This window comes from Gadus chalcogrammus, chromosome 21 (assembly GCF_026213295.1).
Source record: "Gadus chalcogrammus isolate NIFS_2021 chromosome 21, NIFS_Gcha_1.0, whole genome shotgun sequence".
Taxonomy (NCBI): Eukaryota; Metazoa; Chordata; class Actinopteri; order Gadiformes; family Gadidae; genus Gadus; species Gadus chalcogrammus.
In genome coordinates, this window is record NC_079432.1 from 16,176,231 (window position 1) to 16,201,270 (window position 25,040).

General features: G+C 45.0%; 2 protein-coding genes across 2 annotated transcripts in view; both read right to left on the reverse strand.

The window, feature by feature from the left end:
- Positions 1–2,985: 2,985 nt before the first annotated feature.
- opn8c (opsin 8, group member c) lies at positions 2,986–16,423 on the reverse strand. The gene is made up of 4 exons (XM_056581972.1): positions 16,188–16,423; positions 8,726–9,019; positions 4,894–5,225; positions 2,986–3,705 (listed from the first exon to the last, which is right to left on the reverse strand). Exons 1-4 carry the CDS (start codon positions 16,414–16,416, stop codon positions 2,986–2,988), a joined length of 1,575 nt encoding a protein of 524 aa, XP_056437947.1. The 5' UTR covers positions 16,417–16,423.
- Positions 16,424–16,617: 194 nt separating this feature from the next.
- ppp2r5a (protein phosphatase 2, regulatory subunit B', alpha isoform) overlaps positions 16,618–25,040 on the reverse strand; it is a 32,812-nt gene continuing 24,389 nt past the window's right edge. The window contains exons 7-13 of the mRNA XM_056580651.1: positions 23,754–23,862; positions 23,366–23,419; positions 22,349–22,399; positions 21,929–22,048; positions 21,399–21,526; positions 19,192–19,293; positions 16,618–18,339 (exon numbers count right to left, since the gene is read on the reverse strand). Coding sequence (XP_056436626.1) covers positions 18,093–18,339; positions 19,192–19,293; positions 21,399–21,526; positions 21,929–22,048; positions 22,349–22,399; positions 23,366–23,419; positions 23,754–23,862 — 811 coding nt within the window. The 3' untranslated portion in view covers positions 16,618–18,092. The remainder of the gene's footprint in view (positions 18,340–19,191; positions 19,294–21,398; positions 21,527–21,928; positions 22,049–22,348; positions 22,400–23,365; positions 23,420–23,753; positions 23,863–25,040) is intronic.

Consider the following 25,040-nt stretch of genomic DNA (forward strand, 5'->3'; position numbering starts at 1 on the left):
GTATACATCCTAGCCAGTGGAACCTAGTTTACACAAAGAACAAAACCATTTGGTTTTGTGTTCATCTGAAACTAACGGCATGATGGCAACGAGTTAGCTGTGGTTTGGAATAAACACAGGCTAAATCCTTTATCTTACGATTAGTAAATGACTGAAGTGCACTAATAAGGTGATATATCCTCAGGACCTCATCTAGGTTTGTAGCTTACCACATCACAGCCGGTTCAGAATAGTGTGTTCATAAAAAAATTTCAGCTTTTTTTATTGAATGCAGGATATATGGGTGCATGTTATAGAAAATTAAATAATGTACATCGGTCGTAAACAAGCGCATATGGATATAAACGAAAACTAGGCAGGAGTTTTTCCAAACAAAGATGTAGCGCATTGCTCCACGTGTTTGATATAGGCCTACATGTTCCGTAATCAAAAATGTCAATTCGGTTAGCTTAAATTCAGCGTAGTAAACATATTCTGACCCCGGATATCAATCACTCACCCACTTAATAAATGACAAATGCCTGAAATTGCCATTCAATAACATGTTATATCATCTGAAAATACGAACATTTGATTTATTTAGCTCCATCCTCTCAGGAGCCCCACAGGCCAGACTAAAGGCTGCCCTGCCTGGTCAGCAGCCTGCATGCTGGTGTGGGACGATTAACGGGTCAGAGGAACACAACTCCGTCTGTTATACCCAGACAATAAGCCATAGCTGGACCGAGCTCACATTGTGTTGCATCAGGCTCAAACAGTCCATCTCTAATATGTCAGCCATGAAGCAGGGAAATCTGCTGGGTAAGATCAGTTTTCTACGTATTTAACATTTGTATTTGTGAACACAGACAAACACAGGACTGATGGTCCATTGTCAGGCGATGAAATAATAAGCAGCATGTAATCAAAACACAGGCTGTTGGAACGCCGAAACACACACACAAACACACATACTAACTGCTGATGATGGATACTATTTATAAAAGGTCTTCTTAAGTCATTTTCTGAAATTGACTACAGGCGGTCAGTTCAGAGTGTTCATCGAACAGTTCTGGCACAGCAACAATGAAGGGTAATTATTACTTCAACTGGGCAGCAGGACTCCTGTGTTAGTGAACAAATAACAAGACCCCTGACCACACATACAAAATCATGACGATAAGCAAGGTCAGAGGAACACAACTCCGTCTGTTATACCCAGACAATAAGCCATAGCTGGACCGAGCTCACATTGTGTTGCATCAGGCTCAAACAGTCCATCTCTAATATGTCAGCCATGAAGCAGGGAAATCTGCTGGGTAAGATCAGTTTTCTACGTATTTAACATTTGTATTTGTGAACACAAACAAACACAGGACTGATGGTCCATTGTTAGGCGATGACATAATAAGCAGTATGTAATCAAAACACAGACTGTTGGAACGCCGAAACACACACACAAACACACATACTAACTGCTGATGATGGATACTATTTATAAAAGGTCTTCTTAAGTCATTTTCTGAAATTGACTACAGGCGGTCAGTTCAGAGTGTTCATCGAACAGTTCTGGCACAGTAACAATGAAGGGTAATTACTTCAACTGGGCAGCAGGACTCCTGTGTTAGTGAACAAATAACAAGACCCCTGGCCACACATACAAAATCATGACGATAAGCACATCGAAAGCTGCTGTTACAGTATCCTTAAAGATCCTACAAAATAATCCAATTAGCTCTCTTCGGTCCAAATATGGTTACCTATATTTGAATTACTTCAATACTTAGATATAGACCAAAACATTTTTATTTCACATATATTTGCGCCTGAAATATTTGTATGCTTACTCCTGGTATACAGCTTTCTCACGTTGAGATGAAACATGCCTGCACTGGCATTAAACCAAAGTGTTTTGTCTGATTATGTTGCTCTATTATCAACTGTAACTCATACAAATATAAGGTGAACTCTCTACCCAATCTAAAAACTCCCCCACTTTTTGAAAAGCTATTTACCATCCAAAACTCAAATTGGCCTCTGACTTGCATAAGAAGTGATTGAACAATAGGCAATCAAAATAGGACCTTAGAGAGCAAATCTCCCCTTTTATGGGAACTTTAAATGAGATTGATCCCAGGTTACTTCTGTATAGCATGTCATCACAAACCATGTTATTGCAATGGTGTAATGTATACATAATGTATACCACCATGGGTTTCTTAATGCCACAAATGGCTTTAAATGCAATTTGTTTAAGGCTTTCATTGGTCCGCCCCAGATAACAGTATTGAATTCTCAGTTTGAGTTATTAAGGGAAAGCTGCATTTGCCAAGATAATAAAATAAACATGATGGACTGATGGAATTTGAATTACAACAATGCTGTCTTTGATTCAGTCGTCTGCAGATGTTGTTCAAGTCGGTGATGATGAGGAGAACATACAAGGTGTGGATCCCTGTCATGAACATCTGTTGCTGGTTCACATCGGCTGCTACATCAAATGGGACCACTGTGAAGTCTGGACGTGGTGTCTCATGACAGTCAACTCCTGTAGTGCCAATGAAGCCTCCTAGGTGGAGAGCGCTAGGGAGGGATGCTACACCATCATATTTATATAAAGCACTTCTTGTTATCACTGCAGGGCCATGGGCCCCCCGACACTGGTTTATGGCTAAATCAGAGCCGAAAAATATGATGCATTAGCAAGTGTTAATTCAGTGTATTCTGTTATACTAATCATAGAGCAATCATGCTGCGTAAAGCGAACCATGTTTTTCCTTTTTGAATTTGTGCCTTCACCAACAATAAGTAATTATTTTGGCAGACTTTTAGAATTGTTATACTTTTAATCATCATTAATACTAATAAATTATCGAGTTATTCTTTTGAAGGTTCAAAGTATATAAGATGTCGATTTGACGAGGTTTTATGGTTGCTCTGCAGCTGTTAAAGGCACAGTGCACAGCTCTGTCCTCTCCGAGTCCTCACCCTGAAGCCAACGCAGTGTCACAGCCTGTGAAAGTTCTCTGGGTCAGCGGCCCCAAAAGGGGGCCCGGACCCCAGGGGGGGGGCGACGGGCATGGGGGGCGGGCTCCTCAGCTCCTCCTGGTGGCCGTGCGACAGCGTGTATGTCTCCATGGCGAACAGACGCCACCTCTCTCTCGCCCTCCGCGCATCGTGCCATACCCTCCCGCCCCCTCTGTTCTCCGAGGGAGCGTCGGACAGGAACTCCTTGACCTGCTTGTGCTCCAGGCTGGCAGGGCTCACCCGGGGCTTGGAGCCCCAGCACGGGAGCACCGACCGGTCCTGGCGCAGGCCGGCTCCCCTGGCCCCCGAGAGTTTCGGGGGCTTCTCCCGCGAGCTCCCGCTGTTGTCCGAGCGCCGTCCCCGCTGCTCCTGCAGCTGGATGTGGATGGGGTGGGGCTCTGCGTAGCTCGGGGCCTGGGCCCCGTGGGGGGGCAGCGAGTGGGAGCGCACGCCCACCCGCTGGCTCTCCAGCCCGGGGCAGAGGGAGCGCACCAGGCCGCGCAGCTCGCGCCGGAAGCCGGCGTTGAAGTAGAAGTAGATGAAGGGGTTGTAGACGTGGGAGCTCTTGGCGAACAGCGCGGGGAACACGAAGCCCCACGGGGCCATGTAGCGGTGGTCCTGGTGGAAGATGAAGAGGAAGGAGACCACGGTGTAGGGGCCCCAGGCAAGGATGAAGCCCAGGCTGATGCACAAGAACATCTGAGGAGATAAAGTTGAACATATGTGGATGATGGCTCACCTGCAACATCATCACAACAGCTTGAAGCATATGAGATATCATGCTCTGAGATATATTGTGTGTTCTATGATTTTACTGGATATAAAGGGATTTTAGTGGGACATCAAAAGTCTTCTGCAATTGAAGAAGGCAGTCAGTCTAACGAAGACCACTTGAGACACTCAAAGGTCTTCACCTGTTAGAGGTCAACAGCACAGCATTCAAGATTAAAATGAATGAATATTTTACATTTTCAGGGCCTTTAAATAATGAATGACCAAGAAATATGAAAGATCCTGTATAATGATTAGAAAGTTATAGTTGTTAGATATTACATCAAATCATCCAATCTATCAGCCATGAGTGAGTGAAAGGCTCTATGTATCTGTTTCGAGTCAACTGCTTCTCCCTGTGTCTGAGACAATTTCGATTTAAGATCGCTCCCAGCTCATTTCTGACCAATCACGACATCACTCCCTGATTGGTTCAATAATACATCTTGCCTGACAATCCCAAGCGCAGGAATGCAACACTTTACCAACGGGAGAGAAACACAGTGAGGGAGGGGGCAGTGAGGGAGGAGGTAGTGAGGGAGGGGGCAGTGAGGGAGGAGGCAGTGAGGGAGGAGGCAGTGAGGGAGGGGGCAGTGAGGGAGGAGGCAGTGAGGGAGGAGGCAGTGAAGGAGGAGGCAGTGAGGGAGGAGGCAGTGAAGGAGGAGGCAGTGAGGGAGGAGGCAGTGAAGGAGGAGGCAGTGAGGGAGGAGGCAGTGAAGGAGGAGGCAGTGAGGGAGGAGGCAGTGAAGGAGGAGGCAGTGAGGGAGGAGGCAGTGAGGGAGGAGGCAGTGAGGGAGGAGGCAGTGAGGGAGGGGGCAGTGAGGGAGGAGGCAGTGAGGGAGGGGGCAGTGAGGGAGGAGGCAGTGAGGGAGGAGGCAGTGAGGGAGGAGGCAGTGAGGGAGGAGGCAGTGAGGGAGGAGGCAGTGAGGGAGGAGGCAGTGAAGGAGGAGGCAGTGAGGGAGGAGGCAGTGAGGGAGGAGGCAGTGAGGGAGGAGGCAGTGAGGGAGGAGGCAGTGAGGGAGGAGGCAGTGAGGGAGGGGACGTAGAACTCTCAAATCTTACCTACAGCATCTTCAAGGACCTGTTGTACTGACACACACAGACACACCCCCTTACCATGGTGAGGCGTCTCTCGGCATGCCTCAGGTTGCTGCGGAGGCCGCTGGACGTCAGTGCGGCGGAGAAGCGGTAGAGCTTGCGGAGGATGAGGCCCTGCGAGCCCACGATGGCCAGCACGGGCAGCAGCGTGAAGCCGGCGAAGGAGCACACCACGTAGGTGGCGTCCTTGTACGAGGTGTGGTAGCCCCTCCAGGCGACCGTGCAGGACAGGCCGTAGGGCTCAGGCACGTACTCCCCCCAGCCCAGCAGCGGCAGGCAGGACCACAGCGTGGGCAGCGCCCAGGTGGCCACGCACACCACCTTGGTGTTGGCGCCCTCTAGCCACACGGCTGGGGAAGTGGTCAGAAGGAAGGGTTAGGGGATCGCTCTCTGGGCCCGGAGGGATATAACTCACGCCCCCCAGGTACGGGGGAGCGCGGACTCAAGGCCTGGGGTCTCTCAGCTGTCTCCTGTGTGGTCCGACTGGCTTTTTGATACCATACTGAAGTGACACTGCAAGGTGTTGAACTTGAAGGGCTCACTGCAGGATTTTAAAAGCGTGAATCACTGAGGCAGTGACTACGGGGGGGAGATAATGGCAAACATTTCTGTTCTTTCCGCACTCATTAGAACAACGTTTATCAGACTGTGGGAGGTCTGCGATGTGACGATATTAAAATTAAATGTTGAGGCCGGTCGCTGCGACCTGCGTTTACAGAGAGATGGTCAGCTTCGTGTTACAGCCAATGTTCTGACAGCATTTTTCTGCTTCAACAAATTCTTTCTATTCCCTCATCAGACCACATGATTTAAGCTTGGCTGCCCGGGTCCGGGAGAAGCTTCATGAAGCCCTACAGGGTGCACGTCTGTTCACCTTTTACCCAGAATACATCACCTGCTGTTGAACCTTGACCCCTTATTGTAGCCATACCCAGACCCCGATCCACGGCACCTGAGGGCTCAACAACCTTGTTTCTTATCTATCCTGCCCAAACGCGAGTGGGCGCATCGCACAGCAGGGGGGCACCTCACAGAACAACACCCGTTACCGTGGAGACGCAGAGCTCCATCTGCCCGGCCACACACGGTATATACATCCGACCGGGGGAAAAACTGCAACGTTAAAGAGAATATAGAAGCGTTTGACTGATTCTGAATTTGAAATTCATGTAAATGAGTTGTGCTTAATGTGTTTAATAGAGAGAACCCGGTACCATTTAATTGACAGAACAGCGAAGGAGCACCACCAAGTACCGAAGGAGAGAATCATTTACAGCAGCGCGGGGCGGTTGCGTAAAGCCTGATTCGTGTTTTTTGGTGTACGCTTATGTCCTTAAAGCGCACAAAGACCGCAGTATCGTATAGCATCGTCTATACTCAGTAGTCCGAGTCTAAGTGGGTTAGATGTGTTAACTGCTGGAGTCTGACCTTCTTTTTAAGCCCTGTCTTAACGCCATCCATTCTACGTATCATGTTCAGTTAACGCTGCAAAAGCCCCTGCTTATCACTTTATTAATGAGTGTGCATAAAGAGTAAACATGCACAGCCCGTGTCAGGTAATTATTATTTTTTCATCTTTACTTTACGCGTTCCCGCATATAGTTCCAACATACAATATTTATAATAATATTAATCATTTTTTCGTATCCATGGTTAATAGCCTATGTAAGCCTAATGTTTGTTGGCCTATTATAATGTAATGAAGTCAAGTCATATAGTACACAATTATGTAAGCAAAGCTATTATTTATGTAATTGTTTAAAACTCCGCCTCCGCCCCTATTTCTAACCAATCAGGATCTCTTACCTGATGTTTTCGGGGAATCCATCTAGCCATCTATCACATGTATATACTGTACTTAGATACCTATATCTATTATCTTCTTACCATATCTCCCACCCTATACCATACTTCTTCCTTAACAGATGAGGCCATTTTGGCATCATTAACTGTCAATTTCCAGTCTAGATTTTCTGCACTGCTAAAAAATGAAAAAAAAACAGGAGAGCCATTAGTGCTGATTGCTTCTGTTGCTCAGTCACGTCGATCTCGGCAAAGCATGTGGAGAGCCCTCCTGAGGACACATTTCTGGCCAAGATTTCAATGGTGGTCTGGATGATGATTATTATCCGAAACAGCTATGCTTTTTACTATGAGAAATATAGATATTGTTAATTGTAAATTAGGCCACAATCCCTATGTGGAGTAAACTGTGTTCGTAAGGCTGGAATTATCTCCTTTCCTAAAGGATGGTCCACACCATGCTAGGAGATAAGATAGAAAGCATTGAAGCATCTTCCCTCAGCATTAGAGAATTTGAACAGCTCATGGCTGCCACTGAGATACTTCCAGGACATTGAACTCAGTCAGGAACATCCCGGAGCAGCATAACATGAGACTGTGGGAGGACAGCAGGTGTGGTACACTGGGTCCTTTCCCAGTGGGCTCACTTACTTTCTGCTAGCTATATTTAAATTGGTTGGTAAGGCATTGTTACTCTGCTACTGTATTTTCCTGCTGTCATCATTGCTGTTTCATGCAACACCTCTCTATTCAGTCAAGCCTGTTACTCCGATCTCCATCTTGGCTGCTGAAAAATGTATTGGTTTTATTTATAATGGTTACAAATGGAGTGAAAGGAAAATATAAGTACTTTAATGGCAGCCATGATGACAGCTGAAAGCGTTCATCCATTGTGGAGTTGATAGCTCTACATGCGAGCTCACCAATAATTGCTGTCGTAAGAAATATATTTTTCGTCTATTGATGCTTCGAAATTGATGGTGAAGGGGAGTCGGGGACTTGATTAATGTAATTAAGGGAATACTAAATACATTTTCAATTAGGATGTGAAGGATGACCATGATCACCAATCAAGAAGTTCATATGGTGGAGAAGTTGATGGATTAAACCTTCACTCTACCTTCAAGCAACACAATTAACAGAGACAGTCAGCCTTGTCCAATAATGAATTATTATATAGTCTTATTTGCAGCTAAAAAGTATGTTTGGGGTTGTAATATTCACCCAGAATACATTTGTTACGATGTGTTAACATGGTCATGGTGTGTTGTGTAACGACAATTTTCATAATGATAACTGAGGTACAATGATTTCAATTTGATACGAATATGCTTGATTGTGATTGCATCACTAATGTTGATTCCTTGAGTGGAAGTTTGCTTTCCTGAAGACAGACGACCTGTCTCTAATGAATAAATAAAGCTAAGGAGTTACAGCATGTCGTCGTCTGAGATTAAATGACAGAACCATAATGTACAAAACAAGACAGGGGTGAAAATAGCCTGCTCTGGTTTGAGCAGGCCATTCTCTTTTGTTGTTTTGAAAGGAGAAGAGGCCCGCAGCGAGGACATTTATTTTTTTGCAAAACAAACACAGTTTGAAAGACAGGCCTTTTGCGTTTTGCATCAACAGTTCTTTGTGTACTGTCTAAAATGTAGACCGTTGAATCAGTTGGTTATCAGTTTTATTGGGCATGTGTGTACTAGACATACAAGGAATTGAACACCATATATTTTTCTTTGCACTTAATGTATTCACAAAGAATAGTCTTACAGCTAAAACAAGGACAACATTTGATACAAGCGTGCAGAGTGCATAGAGGCTGACATAAATATGGGACGATTAACCGGTGGCTTTACATGCATGAGGTAGGTGGACATGAAAGTATACGAATGCATACATGCATCTACTAGAACTAGAATCAGATTAAAAACACAAAACACCCAACTTTCAAACACGGTTTGGAAGTTGCATTAAAGTCACGAGAGTCAGCACATCAAACACCGGGCACCATTTCCAACCCCCCCCCCCACCACCTCGTCCTCACCGTAGACCAGCCGGTGGCAGGTCTTCATGTAGTGGACGACGCTGATGGCCGCCACGGTGAACATGCCGCACAGGCCGAAGATGAAGCAGCCCAGGCCGTAGTACACGCAGGTCAGGCCCTGGCCCAGCCAGCCGTGGCTGAAGGACGACATGATGGACAGGGGATAGAAGCACACGCAGCAGAGGAAGTCCACCACGGCCAGGTTGACACAGAGCAGCTCCGAGCCCACCGTCCTCTTCCTGCGGCGGTACGACACCAGCAGCACCACCCCGTTGCCCAGCAGAGAGAGGGTGACTGTCAACAGGGAGAGGGTGACTGTCAACAGGGAGAGGGTGATGTCAACAGGGAGAGGGTGATGTCAACAGGGAGAGGGTGACTGTCAACAGGGAGAGGGTGATGTCAACAGGGAGAGGGTGATGTCAACAGGGAGAGGGTGATGTCAACAGGGAGAGGGTGACTGTCAACAGGGAGAGGGTGACTGTCAACAGGGAGAGGGTGATGTCAACAAGGAGAGGGTGACTGTCAACAGGGAGAGGGTGATGTCAACAGGGAGAGGGTGACTGTCAACAGGGAGAGGGTGACTGTCAACAAGGAGAGGGTGATGTCAACAGGGAGAGGGTGATGTCAACAAGGAGAGGGTGACTGTCAACAGGGAGAGGGTGACTGTCAACAGGGAGAGGGTGATGTCAACAGGGAGAGGGTGACTGTCAACAGGGAGAGGGTGATGTCAACAGGGAGAGGGTGATGTCAACAGGGAGAGGGTGACTGTCAACAGGGAGAGGGTGATGTCAACAAGGAGAGGGTGATGTCAACAAGGAGAGGGTGACTGTCAACAGGGAGAGGGTGATGTCAACAGGGAGAGGGTGATGTCAACAGGGAGAGGGTGACTGTCAACAGGGAGAGGGTGATGTCAACGGGGAGAGGGTGATGTCAACAAGGAGAGGGTGACTGTCAACAAGGAGAGGGTGATGTCAACAAGGAGAGGGTGACTGTCAACAGGGAGAGGGTGATGTCAACAAGGAGAGGGTGACTGTCAACAGGGAGAGGGTGACTGTCAACAAGGAGAGGGTGACTGTCAACAAGGAGAGGGTGACTGTCAACAAGGAGAGGGTGATGTCAACAAGGAGAGGGTGACTGTCAACAGGGAGAGGGGTGGTGGATTGATTATTGCCTTCCCCGTAGAGTGGAAACTTTTCTTCTGCTTCAAACGACATTGAAGATACAAAACGACATGCATTATCGTTTTTATTATTATGTGAGTGTGAGGACATGCGATGAAGTTACAATGTACCACATCCTTTCCAAGGTAACAAAGTAACAGTGCTTTTCCCGAGGTATCAACGTTGGGACAAACACAGGCTTGGTCCCCCACAACCCTTATGGTGAGTCTGCTACATTTCTTCCCTTTTTTATTCCACTACAACATCCACACTTGGGACATAAAATGTAGGCCTGAAAAATAAGTACATATTGATCCAAAGCTACCCCTGACATCTAAATCTATCAGGGGAAGACATCAGACTTACTCTCTAGAGGCAACAATGTGTCAAAGATGCTACATTTCAAAAGGCCCAAGTTTATTCACAACCTTGCTATCAAATGATTAAGCTTGGCCTTGCCTATTACTTTGCTGCTTAGCCCATGGACTTCCAAAAACCAATCGAGTTCTGAAACTCAAAACCTTATGGCCCCCAGAATGTAAAACGTAATGTGTGCGAATGCCCCCTTTGACAGGAAACAGTATGGTGGCAGAGAAAATCCTAGGACTGTATACTGTAGGTGAGCATTATTCACCATCTCCTCCAAGACCATTAGTCAAATTGTCATTGCTTCGACCGCACTGGATTGGCATTCTATTTTCCATATAATTGCTTATGAACCCTGTTATCTATTTGGTTCGAACTTGTAAGTTGAGGTGTAAAACACATGCATACTTCAAATACGTTTACTGAAATTAGTTCTTTGTCTGTCCTTTAACAATCAATTGAACCAATTTTCTTGGACTCTTCACAAAATCTTAAAAGCAATACGATGTCGCTGAATAAACTGCACCCTTTATGCACCCCATCTGTGTGGAGAAAATGCCCACTTAACACATACTAAACATGTGCGGATCCCACTGATGATAATCAATAGTCCTGCCAGTAGTGCACAGGCCTGCAAGGAGGAGAAGGATCACGGGTTGATCCCCACCAGGCACCTGGTTGGAATTCTTGGAAAATATATTTTTAATCTCTTTTCACCTGGTTAAATAAAGGATATCGATTAATATGGGTCAGAGGAAACAGCTTGTCTATGATAAACATCAAAGCAACGGCCTGCTGCTTAGCAACTGTCCGTCCGCTATGTCAAGGCACTGGTCTACTAATAGTGGAGGCACTGTCCTTGAACACACATGGTGTTTGAACTGAGCTTACTTTTGGGCATTTGGCTGTAATGGGCTGATCTACATTGAAGCTACCAGCAGTCTTTCTGAGAAATGGCATGAAAACAAAATCCCAGTAAATGGTTGACAACCTCCAGCAGTAGGGGCTTCATGCGTGTTTGAAACCTGTTATGGCGGCTTGCAAATATTATGTTTGATGGCTAGTTTGCATCGATATGAAAGACATCGGACTTCAAGTTATCGAAAGCTATTTCAGCTTGCCATTTATTTATGCACTGCTATAATGTTTATTCAGTCAACCCCTCAACATTTAAAGGGATACTTCACCCAGTCAGAACCGGTGTTCTATCATTATAAAATCGCTTTTGTAATATATATAAAAAAAGTTTTTTTTCCCTCAGTGTAACCCAGTCTTCCCTTGGCCCAGCTTTCCTGATCTAATTTTCTCCCGAGATGACGTCAAATGACGCGTTTGACGTCATCTCGGGAGAACTTTGCTTGCCTGCTAGAAGGGCCGAGGACTACAAACCACTGGTTCCGCAAATTTGTGAGCCCACCAACAAGGAATGAGGGGGGGCGGGAGCTCGCGCACGAGATGTAAACACAATGTCCGCCATGTTTCTTCACCGCTTAGCTAGAGAACAAATTTGCAATGTGAAACAGCCGAAGTGGATTTTGAAAATGTATTGATGGATTCAGACATTCAGGGCTATTAGTACGAGCCAGAATACAGCCAGGAAGAATTGACACAAATAGAGGAGGAGGCTGCTGCCGCTGCAGCTGAACAAGCCTTGCCTGTTGCCGAGGACGAGGAGCCAGAGCGCGCCGGTTTGCTCTGTTCGCCTATAAACACTTACACAGAGTCCCTGTGCTGCAGCAAATTTCAGCGATGCCAGTTTCTTCTAGAATAAATGGCTGAATCTGGCAAAGAAGGGGCCATGTGTGTAACCTCTCCCCCAGGCTTTACGCCTCATCTGAACAGTCTGATATTGGATACACATGTCCGGACTCAGAAAGTGAACTGGAAATGCCAGCCAAAGCCCGCCGGGAGAAACAGATGTCTGAGCATAGAGCATAGTGTTTGTTTTTTTTACTAACACATTGGCTACATAGTTTTGAGTCCCGAGGAACGTGACAATGTAGTTATCAGAAAGTAGCCGATCTTAATGGCAGAGAATAGGCTAAGTTACGTTAGCTTGAAGTCTGTGTAATGTATAGGCTACTCAAGGCATAATTTATCTGGCATTGCTAATGTTGTTTTCTTTCTTTCTTTTTTTTTCTTTCTTTTTTTACAGTATCGGCTACCTGTGTTGTCCAGGCCATCAGAGCTAATTACCCAGCACAAGATGGGCAGTACCGTTGCTACCAGGAGACAGTAGATGCTCAAGATGAGCTGTGACCATTTTGACTCTAGCAAACGCACCCTACACGTTTATTTTTGTCAATATTTCATATTTTTTTATGAATAAAACTCCAAATTCATGTTGGTTGTTGTGATTTGTTTACTGTGCTGTTATACTAAAGTAGGCCTACTGTATAAACACTTATTTAAATTGTGGAGAAAAGGTTGAGCACAAATACTTGATATGCTGAGCTACTGTAATTAGCAAATGTTTTTATGCTGTACAGTTATATACAAATGATGCGTTTGAAAAAACTAGGACAGAAGTCTAGTCAACGTATCACAGGGTTATGTTTACACAAAGTTTGCTTGCGCTACCACTCGCGCTAGGACCATGGGTCCTTCCCCCTCAAAACGGAAACAGGCGGGCGGTGCAGCGAGCGCAATGCACTGTCGTAGTTGGAGGATTTCTTACTTTTGAGCCAGAGAGACACTTTCTGCCTTTTCTCAGGCTAGGGTGAACCGATTGAAAAAAATGATACACATTTATAATACATAGAATTATTTACTTCATATAACCTTCATATCTCCACCGGTTAATTATCCCTTTAACATGCAGTACGTTGTAGTCATTTTGAGATAAATACTGATAACCAAACAAGTACAACAACCGGAGCAAGCCCTCTGATGCATGAATCAGAAAGTAAACAACGATTTTCCCAATCAATAAGCAATAGAAATGTACATTCTGATTTAATCTGACATCCACATTTAGGGGCGCAAGGAATAGACAATGTCAATGGCAACGATCGATTGTTTAAATACTAATACTAATAATCCTTACAAAAACAATAGGGTTCCAACCCTTCGGGTTTGGCCCCCTAATTACAAGATATCTGCAAAGTATACCAGATGAATCCATCATGGAGATATGAAGAAGCAGCAGCAGGCAGACTGTCCCAGAGGTGAGGGATCTCTGAATCCCCTAGGGGTGGCTTGGGGGACTGCAGGGGGCCGGACAGAGAGTCTGGACGTACTCAATTGACAAACGTTAACTCACTTAATATATTTTTCTAAAGGTTGTAGTAAGACCATATAGAGGCCTTGACTATATGGAACAAGTTGTGGGGCCCTAGAGTCAATAATGGCGACGCTATTGAAATTTAACCATTGTAGTCGTTTTCCGTTTTGCACTTTGCAGACGATCCCTAAACTCGCGGCTGAAAGTCGACAGCTCATAGAAGCCAATGCAATTCACCGTTCTCTAAAGACGGCTCGTTTGGATGAAAACAAGGTTGTAGCTGGTTCTCTAGGTTAGGCCTATACATTTAGCTAGAGGAGTCATTTGTGTCGCAACGATGATGATCTATTGAACCGCAAACTCCGAATCTGCCAATTTCTTTCCATCTTTACGGAAGTAGGCCTATAGCGAACAATCAACTGAACAACATGTGGTGGAAGACAAGAATAGGGTATGGGATTCTGATGTTATTACGAGATAATTATCTCATAATTACGAGATAAATACCTCGTAATTATGAGATAATTATCTCGTAATTATGACAAACAGATCTCGTAATTATGAACTATCTTGTAATTATGAGAAAGAAGATAAAGATCTCGTAATTATGAGATATTTTCTCATAATTATGAGATCTATATGTCATAATTACGAGATAACCAGATTTTTCTTTTTTGTGATGTGAATCCGATGCGCCACCGTAACAATCTGAATAGCCCATTAATACAATTAAATAAAATCTGCATTTGCTAATAACTTACTTTTCATTCCTTCACATTTGTGACGCTATCGGTGTGAAAGGGGTAGACCTACTTGGCTGAAAGAAATCATTAACCCTCATAAGGTGTTCGGGTCTCTGGGACCCGTTTTCAGTTTTTAGCTTTATAAAAGTGATACAAATAATTATTTTTTTGAACTAAGATTCATTGGCTTTGGCTCATTTTCTGTGAGGAAAAAAAATCAGAAAACATTTTCAAGGACCCCCCCCTGTATACCCCCCCATCACATTTATATTACACACAGGGTGTTCGGGAGCTAGTTTAAGTGTGGAAATCATAGGTTCTGTGCACCCTCATTTTCCCTTTCTCCTGTGTGTGTGTGTGTGTGTGTGTGTGTGTGTGTGTGTGTGTGTGTGTGTGTGTGTGTGTGTGTGTGTGTGTGTGTGTGTGTGTGTGTGTGTGTGTGTGTGTGTGTGTGGAGAGTAAAGCAGGTGAATGGGCCCTTGGTGTGAGCACCCACAGTCTGCACCCACTGTTCCCGCACAAGGTTGCAACATTGGAGCACCCAACACTATCTACACCCATATTCCCACACATTTCACCCTCTGTCTTGCGGGAACCAAGCTTGGGGATCTGACACTATAAAAAATCTCTGTCAGCGTGGTTCAATACCACAACTGATCAAGATGGCAAAGCGATTCTCTGTTCAGACTGCCTTACAGTTGATATTTGAAGAGACAGAGGGTTTTGATGGTGATGCTGAGGAAACAGTTTCAGAAAGTGAGGATAACATTTCTTAAAATTCAGAGTCCTACACTGAGTTTGAAGAGGAGGATCAGCATCAGCCGGCTCCGAAACGTAAAAGACAAATACACAATATACATAATACATAATAATATAAAACACAATATACATGCAACCAGTGCAAAAAATACATATGCAATACACACACAGTGAGACTCTGCCCCTCATGTGTGGTATAGACTGATATACGTATAATGGCTGTGTTCAAAGGCTTTAATGTGTTGTTCAGAAAGATGTTATTGAGTATGTTTCAATTTCTAATGATGTTGATAATTTCCCAGTTATGCCTGTTTTATGATGCATTTCCTTATTTTATTACATGCTAATACGAAAATAAACAAAAACGAGTGGCACCTCTATTCATAAATGTGATTCAACAAAGGTAAAGGGAACAAATTTAACATATGTGTTGTTTATATTACTTGCAATTGGGTTGAAGTAACCATTTGGTGAGTATTTAAAAAAAGTTAGATTATGTTGAATTAAAAGGCCTAAAATGCAATGGGTCCACCAGACCCAGCAGCACCCCCTGTGTAACAAAAAAACGAACACCCATGAGGGTTAAGATAACTGACATTGTTTCTCCCCAAACAACGTCCATTAATTAAAGTATAGGTCTACTTTATTTCTAAGAACATTGCACATCTTGCCTATATTTTTTATTACTTTTGGCTGTATGAGTCAAAAGCATATGGTTATATCAAGTTTAACCCGAGACCGCTTCTTTGTGTTTTTCTTTAATGCTCTTTCGACAAAGTTACAAAGTGACTCTCACACCAAGCCACCGAGCAGCCTGCCCCCCGGAGCCACCCAGCAGCGAGTCCCCATAATCCAAAGCAACCTGCCCCCCGGAGCAACAGCAGCCTTCCCCCCGGAGCCACCCAGCAGCCTGCCCCCCGGAGCAACAGCAGCCTTCCCCCCGGAGCCACCCAGCAGCCTGCCCCCCGGAGCAACAGCAACCTGCCCCCCGGAGCAACAGCAGCCTTCCCCCCGGAGCCACCCAGCAGCCTGCCCCCCGGAGCAACAGCAGCCTTCCCCCCGGCTGTCAGAGACCCACACAGCAGCCTACCCCGCGGCTGTCAGAGAGCGGAGATAAGGACTGACGGACAAGAGTGCAGCGACGCGAGTTGTTAGAGAAAAAGCCAATAGGCCTATCTTTATTCCATAAAAAGTGAAAGCAAGACACTTACCAACTAAAAGAATTGCCAATCCTAGGCATATGTCAGCACCAGGGTCCAATTTCGAGGTGTATATAGATATGGGCCCGTTATCCGAGTCTTCGTGCAAGGTGGAGTTCAGAGACATGTTGTATAGGCAAAGCATAGACAAGTAGTGCATCCACTGATGAAACATTATCAATCCCGTCACTCCTAGTTTTGGCAGCATGTTACGGCGCAACCCGGCAGCCAATCGGATCATACCATTGCATAACAACGTAACGTAGTAGACAAGACTTCACCAATTCACCGCAGTAGAATATAATGACATTACAATAATGTCTAGTATTACTAATATTTATGTATTATATACTTGTATAATGTAAATTAAGTTGAACATCAAAATAGGATTGCAGGTGCCATCTCCTGACCTACTTGGACACTACAACACAACTGACAAAGCAAAACAAAAGATTTTTTTTGAGTAGAAAGATAAAGTAGACTTTATTTTATGGGGGTTGAGAGCCAACATAAGGCATAGCATTACAAAACGTTCCCCACACTGTTGTATGTCACAGAGACTGGAATGGTGCACTGACACAGACTGGACCTACAACGGAAAGCAGACTCTTCCTTAAATAGGAACACGACTGAATAAAAGGTAATTCCCAAGTCATCCCCAGAATCTGGTGAAACCCAGTTAATATCCGGTACAACAAAAACAGCGATCTCCCAGTGTCCGAAATACACAGAAGTGGACTCCCAATGGGGATCTTGTAGGCTGTGAAGTCAGGAGTGGTCCCACAGCGAATGAATTCAGAAATGGTTGAAGACTCAGGACACTCGTCAAGGCGGTTCTATGGTGTGTGGTTTGCACATGTGAAATGGCAGCACTACAATACAATGCAGCTCTTGTTGGCGTTCTATCTGCAAAACTAGACAATCTTTCAGGTTGCAGTTTAAAGACATTGCTCTGACAATACTGCTTTAAAATCTGCTTAATATTGGAAACATTTCTGTATTCATTTCAGCTGCAATCAAACACTAAGGTGTAAATTGTCTTTTGGCTCCAAGTCATGTAGTTAAAAAAAATAAAATAGTTAAGCTTCACGCATAAGATTAACAAAAAAAAGCAAAGAAAATACATGAAAAATACAAAGACACCAGCAGAATACTAACAACCTTTAATGTCTCCCTCAGAGACGCTGAACAAGGTTAACTTCTACAGCTCCAGTCATAATCATAGATAACTGAGTCCTACAAACCGGTTGCATTCAACCCCATTCATAACTGATTGGACACTAAACGCTGCTCTGTATAGTTAGATTTTTTTTGTTTCTGTTTTTCTGAGGTTAGGTCGTGCCCCCTCTTCTATTTACACCAATACTCTTGATCTCTGGTCCCGGACACTCTAGGGTTGTGCCTTGTTTCTTCCCTAAAAGTTTTTTAGTCATTTGAAGCAGATTGGGAAACACATGGAAAGAAAATAGACACAATCTTAAAAATGGCAAATTCAGCATTGAAACTGCTGCTCATATGATCAGTTCAAGTCATTATAACCCCCATCCCATAATCCTATATAACCATACACTGAATATCACAAAAAAATCTTTTCTCTGTTAAGAAACTAAATGTGAAAGGATAAATCTCAGATCAGACAAAAAAATAATAATTATATACTGTAGCCACACTGTAACATCCAAAAATAATTTCAAGTTGAAATATATCTTTTTTTTCTGCCCAGGGGTTGCTGCCATTACAAGTCGCTCTACATCAGAGATATCATATACTGCTGAGGTCTCACCATTGTCCCCCCCCCCCCCCCCCCCACCCCCATAACTCCACTCCTTAACCCCCTCCCCCCAACCTTACAGCCCGTCCACGGTGTCAAACCGTCAGGTATTAGGAAAATATATATGAAGCAGTAGGAGTCCTGGGTCAATAGACCCCCGGGGGGCCCTCGGCCGGCACTGCGGGGGCCGGCGCGTCCACCTCCATGTCCTCGTTCTGGGCTGCGTCCGGGGGTCCGCCACCGCCTCGGTTGTTGTTGTTGTTGACATTGTTGTTGTTGGCGTTGGCGTTGTGGAGCATGTGGCTGTTGCTGTGGGCCAGGCCGGAGTGGCTGATCTGCAGCTCGTCCAGCTTCTCCCACAGCTCCTCCCTCTCCTGCTCCTTCTTCTTCTCCCTGGGAGGGGGGGGGCACGGGGGTTACAACAAGTTGGTCAAGGAATGGAGACACACAGAGACCCCCACGCACACAGAGACCCCCACACACAGAGAGACCCCCACACACAGAGACACCCACCGCACACAGAGACACCCACACACAGAGAGACCCACACACACAGAGACCCACGCACACAGAGACCCCCACGCACACAGAGAGACCCCCACGCACACAGAGAGACCCCCACGCACACAGAGAGACCCCCACACACACACACAGAGACCCACACACACAGAGACCCACACACACAGAGACCCACACACACAGAGAGACCCACACACACAGAGAGACCCCCACCGCACACAGAGAGACCCCCGCACACAGAGAGACCCACACACACAGAGAGACCCACACACACAGAGAGACCCACACACACACAGAGACCCCCACCGCACACAGAGACCCACGCACACAGAGACCCCCACACACACACACACACAGAGACCCCCACACACACACACACACACAGAGACACCCACGCACACAGAGAGACCCACGCACACAGAGACCAACACGCACACCGAGAGACCCCCACACACGCAGAGACCCCCACACACGCAGAGACCCCCACACACAGAGAGACCCCCACACACGCAGAGACACCCACACACACAGAGACCCCCACGCACACAGAGAGACCCCCACACACGCAGAGACACCCACACACACACAGACACCCACGCACACAGAGAGACACCCACACACACAGAGACACCCACACACACAGAGACACCCACACACACAGACACCCACACACACAGAGAGACCCACACACACACAGAGACACCCTGTCGGATGGAGCCCACTCACCGCTGCCGGTCCGCTTTATAGGAGGCCGTGAGCTCATCAAAGAGCGTGCTATTCATCTCCATCAGCGTCTTCAGCACGTTGTACACCAGCGAGATAATTGTCCTTCACCAAGACAAAAACATATGCCATAATCAACAACATGAAGGACAAAAGGCTAACAAAGCCAGCCAAGACCTGCCCCAAGCAGTAGAAAGGTACCTCTTCACCCATTATTTAGGATGAGCACGTCGGAGCGGGCCTAGAGTGGATCAAGACCCACTGCCTTCCAGCCGTCTACCAGGGGATATAGAGTAGAGTACGCTTGTCTTCTGTTGACTACAGGTCGAGTTTTCCCGCTCCACTGTTACATCATTAATTATGGAGGTGCACACTTGCTGAGATTGGAGGAAGAGCTCTTGATCCGTTTGCTGTTGCTGAACCAGCAGAAGCATGATGAAATTAAGTCAAGAAATAGGGTTTGATGGACTGGAGGCCACATCGCACTTATCTTCACATAACAAACATTTTTAGTAATTCTGTTCTGATACTTTAGTATTCGATAATGTACAACCCATTTATTATATTGTATAATTATAGCTTCATTATTATAACTCATATTTGATTGAACCATTTAACGTAAGAAGTTCCTATACTTAAATTATGATACTAATAAATTGTACATAATTATCATTATGCAATGTTAATTATTATGCAATCACAGGCTTTTAAGTCCATCCAAAGTGTTTGTGCAATAAGCGGCCTCATTAAGTATACCATGCACTGTGAATAATCAACCGGGAGCGGAGACATTATGCCACAGCACAAACCACTACAGTACAGTCCCTTCCAAACAATTAGCATATCCAGCCTTGATTTTACAGCTGCAGTCATAACACAGGGTTTATACAGAAATTATTAAGTTAAATTGACTACCTTTAATACCTTTTTTAATACCTTCACCATATTTTCTTAATACCAGCACAACTTCAAGAGAGACCATAGGAGTTGGATTAATCAAGATGTCCCAATGGGACTTGGTCCATAGTTTTTAATCAATATGTCACAAAGTAGACATAGACAGAGAGTGCCAGAGGGAGAGAGTTTTTGTGGCAGTGTTGAAGTTAAGTTATAATTACCTTGTTAAATATTGTTATTTCAGTGTAAAGGTTTTACATGAAAAAGTGCCGCGTAGTAACGCATTACACACAACACTAGGCGCGTTTACATGGACACTCCTGATCCGATTCGATTTCTAATCAGAATAGATCTATTCCTATCATGCAATCCGAATGTACTGTATATAGGCCTATGGCATTTACAAAAGTGGTAAGCTTACGTTCGTATGTCTCTCGCGCACAACCGTTATGTTGGTCTGGACTTATATGATATATGCAAGGGATAAAGTTGTAGTACAGAACGCCGGTCATTATCGGGTAAATAAGCCCCGACAGGGTGAACTGGGCCGCGAGGCGAAGCGCTGTCTTGCGCCGCCCTGAAGGGTATTATTTTCGATAATGACCGGCGACGTTTTATACATTATTGCACGGCTCCTTGCCAAAGCAGCAGAAAGACGAAAGACGTTGACGTCGCTTCGAAACCGGACGCGCTGGGGTTGTTTGTTACCGGACTACTTATGGTGTGGTAAGAAAGATGTGAATCAGGCCAAAAATTCACTTTCCTTGACTGCGGTCAAGTTCGGTATGCATAAAAGTACCGACTGACCAATTGCGAAATACTGCAGCTGCTGATGCCATCTCTCCAAGTTAGAAAGTAGCCACACCCACCCCAAACCAATCGGAATAAGTGTATACATGTCGATTATAGCGGACTACACCACCTCTTCTCTTTTATAGCACATAACCCCGTTGTCTGATCACAGTTTAATTCATTTTTCACAATTTACCAGCTCTCGTTTTGAAGAATAATCACTGCGCCATTCGTTTCAATGGAAATCGCGACGGTTTGTACTTTCAACATAAAGTGTAGTGTTTTCTGATTACAGTTGAATGTAACAGTAAGCTGACAACATCGCTAATTAACAACGCAACTGCAAATTAATCACACAGATATAACCATGGCAACCGGTCAAACAAATGTTATTTTTGCGATCATTCTTTAAACATCGATTCCCCCAGCCAGAGGACCGGAAATTTGCATTTCCCCATTATTGTTAATCAGCGCCTTCTCTACAACAGCAGCAATGGATACGTCCAGAGAGCCACACTTACGGGTTCCAGTGCTCTTTAGAGATCCTGTACAGACTGCCGAACATGATGGGCAGGACCTGGTCGATGTTCTCCTCGATCAGGCTCAGGATGTACTCGTTGTTCCAGAAGTAGAGCGCCCGCTCGGCCACCTGGCAGCAGAGGAGAGAGACGTTAGGACGGAGCAGCGGAGAGACACCTCCTGGATGTTAGTGCTGCACGATTTGGTGAAAAAGTCATATTGCGATTATTATTGTGGACGATTGCGACATAATAAACAAATGGTGTCATGAGTCTACTTGCTTGGTTATCAAGGAGAATGCACAGATTACTGATAATTTTTAAATAAAAGACCAAAAATTTTTTATTTCAAAATAACAATATTTTACAAAATTAAATAAAATAAAAAATCTATTTTTCAAAATAAAAGGCATTTCTGCAGTGCAGAAGGTTTGTTAGGTTTCCTCAATAGTACAACTAAATGGAATAAATAAGAAAATTAATCATGCAGCACTACTGGATGTTCACCAGGCCTTGCTCCAAACCAAGAATACCTGGAAGTGGGGATTAGCCACACATCTGGAGATCTGCTTGAACAAGGGCTCCTCGATCTTCTTGAACTGCGTGGGCTCAATGACGTCCAGGATCTCCTCGATCTCCCCCAAGTACATCACCTAGGGCCAACAACACACTGTGAGAGGGGGCACTTGCAGACAAAAGCAGGCTACAGATAGTGTGTGTGTGTGTGTGTGTGTGTGTGTGTGTGTGTGTGTGTGTGTGTGTGTGTGTGTGTGTGTGTGTGTGTGTGTGTGTGTGTGTGTGTGTGTGTGTGTGTGTGTGTGTGTGTGTGTGTGTGTGTGTGTGTGTCTGTGTGTCTGTGAGTGCGCATGCATGTGTTTGAGAACGCATTTGTTCGAGTGCGTGTCTGCGTGAGGGTGTGTGTGAGCGTGTGGAGTTAACAGTAGCTAAATTACCTCTTTCTGGCTGCAGGTTTTAGGCCAAAACTTCAATAGCCCACGTATGACCTGGGGGAGTAGATTACATTCAGAGCATTCAGGGAAAGGCATTGCATTCGGACAGGTTAGAGGTCACCAACAGGCGGACCACGGTCCGGACCCAGAAGCCTTCCCATACGGCCCTGGCCCTGAAGCGGGTTATGAAATAAAACCTGACGCTTCTATTTTAACCGGCACAGCTTCTGTAGTCTTTACGTAGGGGTATAGCGGGTGAGGAAACGCACGGACCAGTCGCACGCGATTCAAGCCATCCCACCTGACACTACTCAGCCAATTAAGTTTGTGCATTCGAGGCGGTAAACGTCGCAACTCAGTGAAGACAGATAAGCGAGTTAGAGGCAAGTTATACATAAAGGAAAAGAAAGATAGCAGTACATGTAGAGAAAACAAAAGGAGAGATACAGACGAGTGAGACGGAGAAGGGGACAGATACAGACGGGTGACACAGAGAAAAGGATAATAATAAGCGTCAGTGTGAAACGCCATGAGACAAAACAAAAGTTTTGAACAAACACACCCCCTCAAATCTGAAGTGAGATCCCAGATAGAAAGTAGTCTCAGAGCCCAATATGACCAGTGCACCAGGATACTGAGCCCCACATTCACTGTCCAACAACGTGCTCATAAGTGTTCTCTCAAGAGTGGCTTGTATTTTGGGTTAACAAAGAAAAGCCATTTACTGCTGGAGGAGTTGTAATGAATGCATGAGTGCAGTACTTTATTTTAAAATGCATAATTTTCTCACTTTATAATTTCATATCTGCAGTCATACATATTCTGTATTATTGTATATATTGATTACATGTAGATGTTGATACAACTACTATATAGATAATAATAAATAAATATCACACTAAACAGTTAGACATTATGATCTTCCGGACCTTTGCTTCAAGAAATGTAACTGGACCTCTTTCTATTTTAGTTGCATACCCCTAGTTTAGAATATGTAATGATAATGATAAATCATAGTACCGGCTCAGTCAGGGTAGGGTCCTTCTCCAGGAACTGGACCACACAGTAGGCCAACTGTGAAAATAAAACAATGGGAAAAAAGGCAGTTTGAATACATGATCTCCATTTGCGTGTTGATGTGAACAAGTAGAAGTCTGGGACCAGACATGTTCTTTTTCATCCACCAGATGGCACTACAATACAAGGAATCAGCCAAACAGGGCCACACTCGCAGCCAGCTGTGCTATATTGTTTTCCCCAAACTGATTAATTCAGGCTGCAGGTGAACACTTAAGAAATGATTTCTGTACAGGCTTGAAGAAACGTTTTAATCGTAGAGGTCAAAACAAATCTGGCACATACTTTAGACGGTATAAAGTAGTTGATTAGACCTCTCAGTCCTTCCTACCTGTGCATGGAACAAGGCCAGTCCCTTGGCGGTGTGCATTGGAATGAGCACCTTCATCAGGAACTGTTTGTGCTCCGCCTTCAGAGGCAGGGCAAAGCCGTTGATGATGCTGCAGAGGGGGGGCACAGAGGGGGACAGCAGTCACAAGGCTGTCTGACAGGAGCCCGCACTGGGACCGCAATAGGACCCAGCGGGGAGGGGGGAGAGGCCTCTTTTAGGCCCAATCCCATTTCTACCCCTTACCCCTTCCCCTTCCCCCTCCCCCTTGTTTTGAAGGGGTAAGGGGAAGGGGTAAGGGGTACAAATGGGATTGTACCTTAGGATATGAGAACCAGAACGAGACAGCCGAGGGTAAACTGTGCATTCAATGACTGGGCTCGGAACCAATTAGGAACGATAAAGAATACGGAAACAGAATCATATTTACTGTTCCAGAACACAACGGTATTTGTCTTAAAACGACGTACAACGTTATTGCTTCATTCCAACGAAAGTTTCTAAAAGAGCAGGCTGGGGAAATTACCACCACTGTTTAAAACTATGATGAACATAGACTGCAACCTGATTAGAGTCCGGTAACAGTCATAATATATCAACGAATAAATAGCCATAAGGTTACTATTTTATGTCTCCAGGCACTTTAGAGTTCTATGCTAAAGTGCAAGCTTACAGTAAAACCGCGTGAGCTGCCACGATCACTTTTTATGATAATGTGACTCATAATGCTAGTGGGCTGGCATGCATCTGATCGGCTATAGAATTATGTCAAATCAGAGCGGTTGGTCTACGGTGTTGCAAAGGCCAGTTAAGTTCATTGGGATCCACTCTGCTTGCTATTTATGAGAAAATATATGCCATGAAGAATAACGTTTCAGTGGCCGTCACGCTTTCTTTCCATACCAGGTCTGGTCTGTGGTTGGTTTTGTTAAAAGGCTGTCGAGTCAAAACAGGATTTATTTCCACTGCCCGTTCTGATCATCCCTAGGAAAAGATGGTTGGGGGATGACTACCAGCCACTCTTTGACACTGTAGAGCTGAGGACCATCACACACAATGCACAGTGCCGGATAGAAAATAAACCAATAGGCCACATCAGTTGAGGTTTGTTTGTGGCACTTTTTCAGGCCTAGGTCTATTCGGTGCCAGTGGGTTGGCGTGCACCTGATAAGCTCATACAAACCCAAACAAAAACACTCATCGAACGGAGCATGGAATTAATTAGTTTTAACAATATTGTTAAAAATAATTTAAGCGCAATTTTCAAATGCGCTGAGCGTTCTAGGAAGG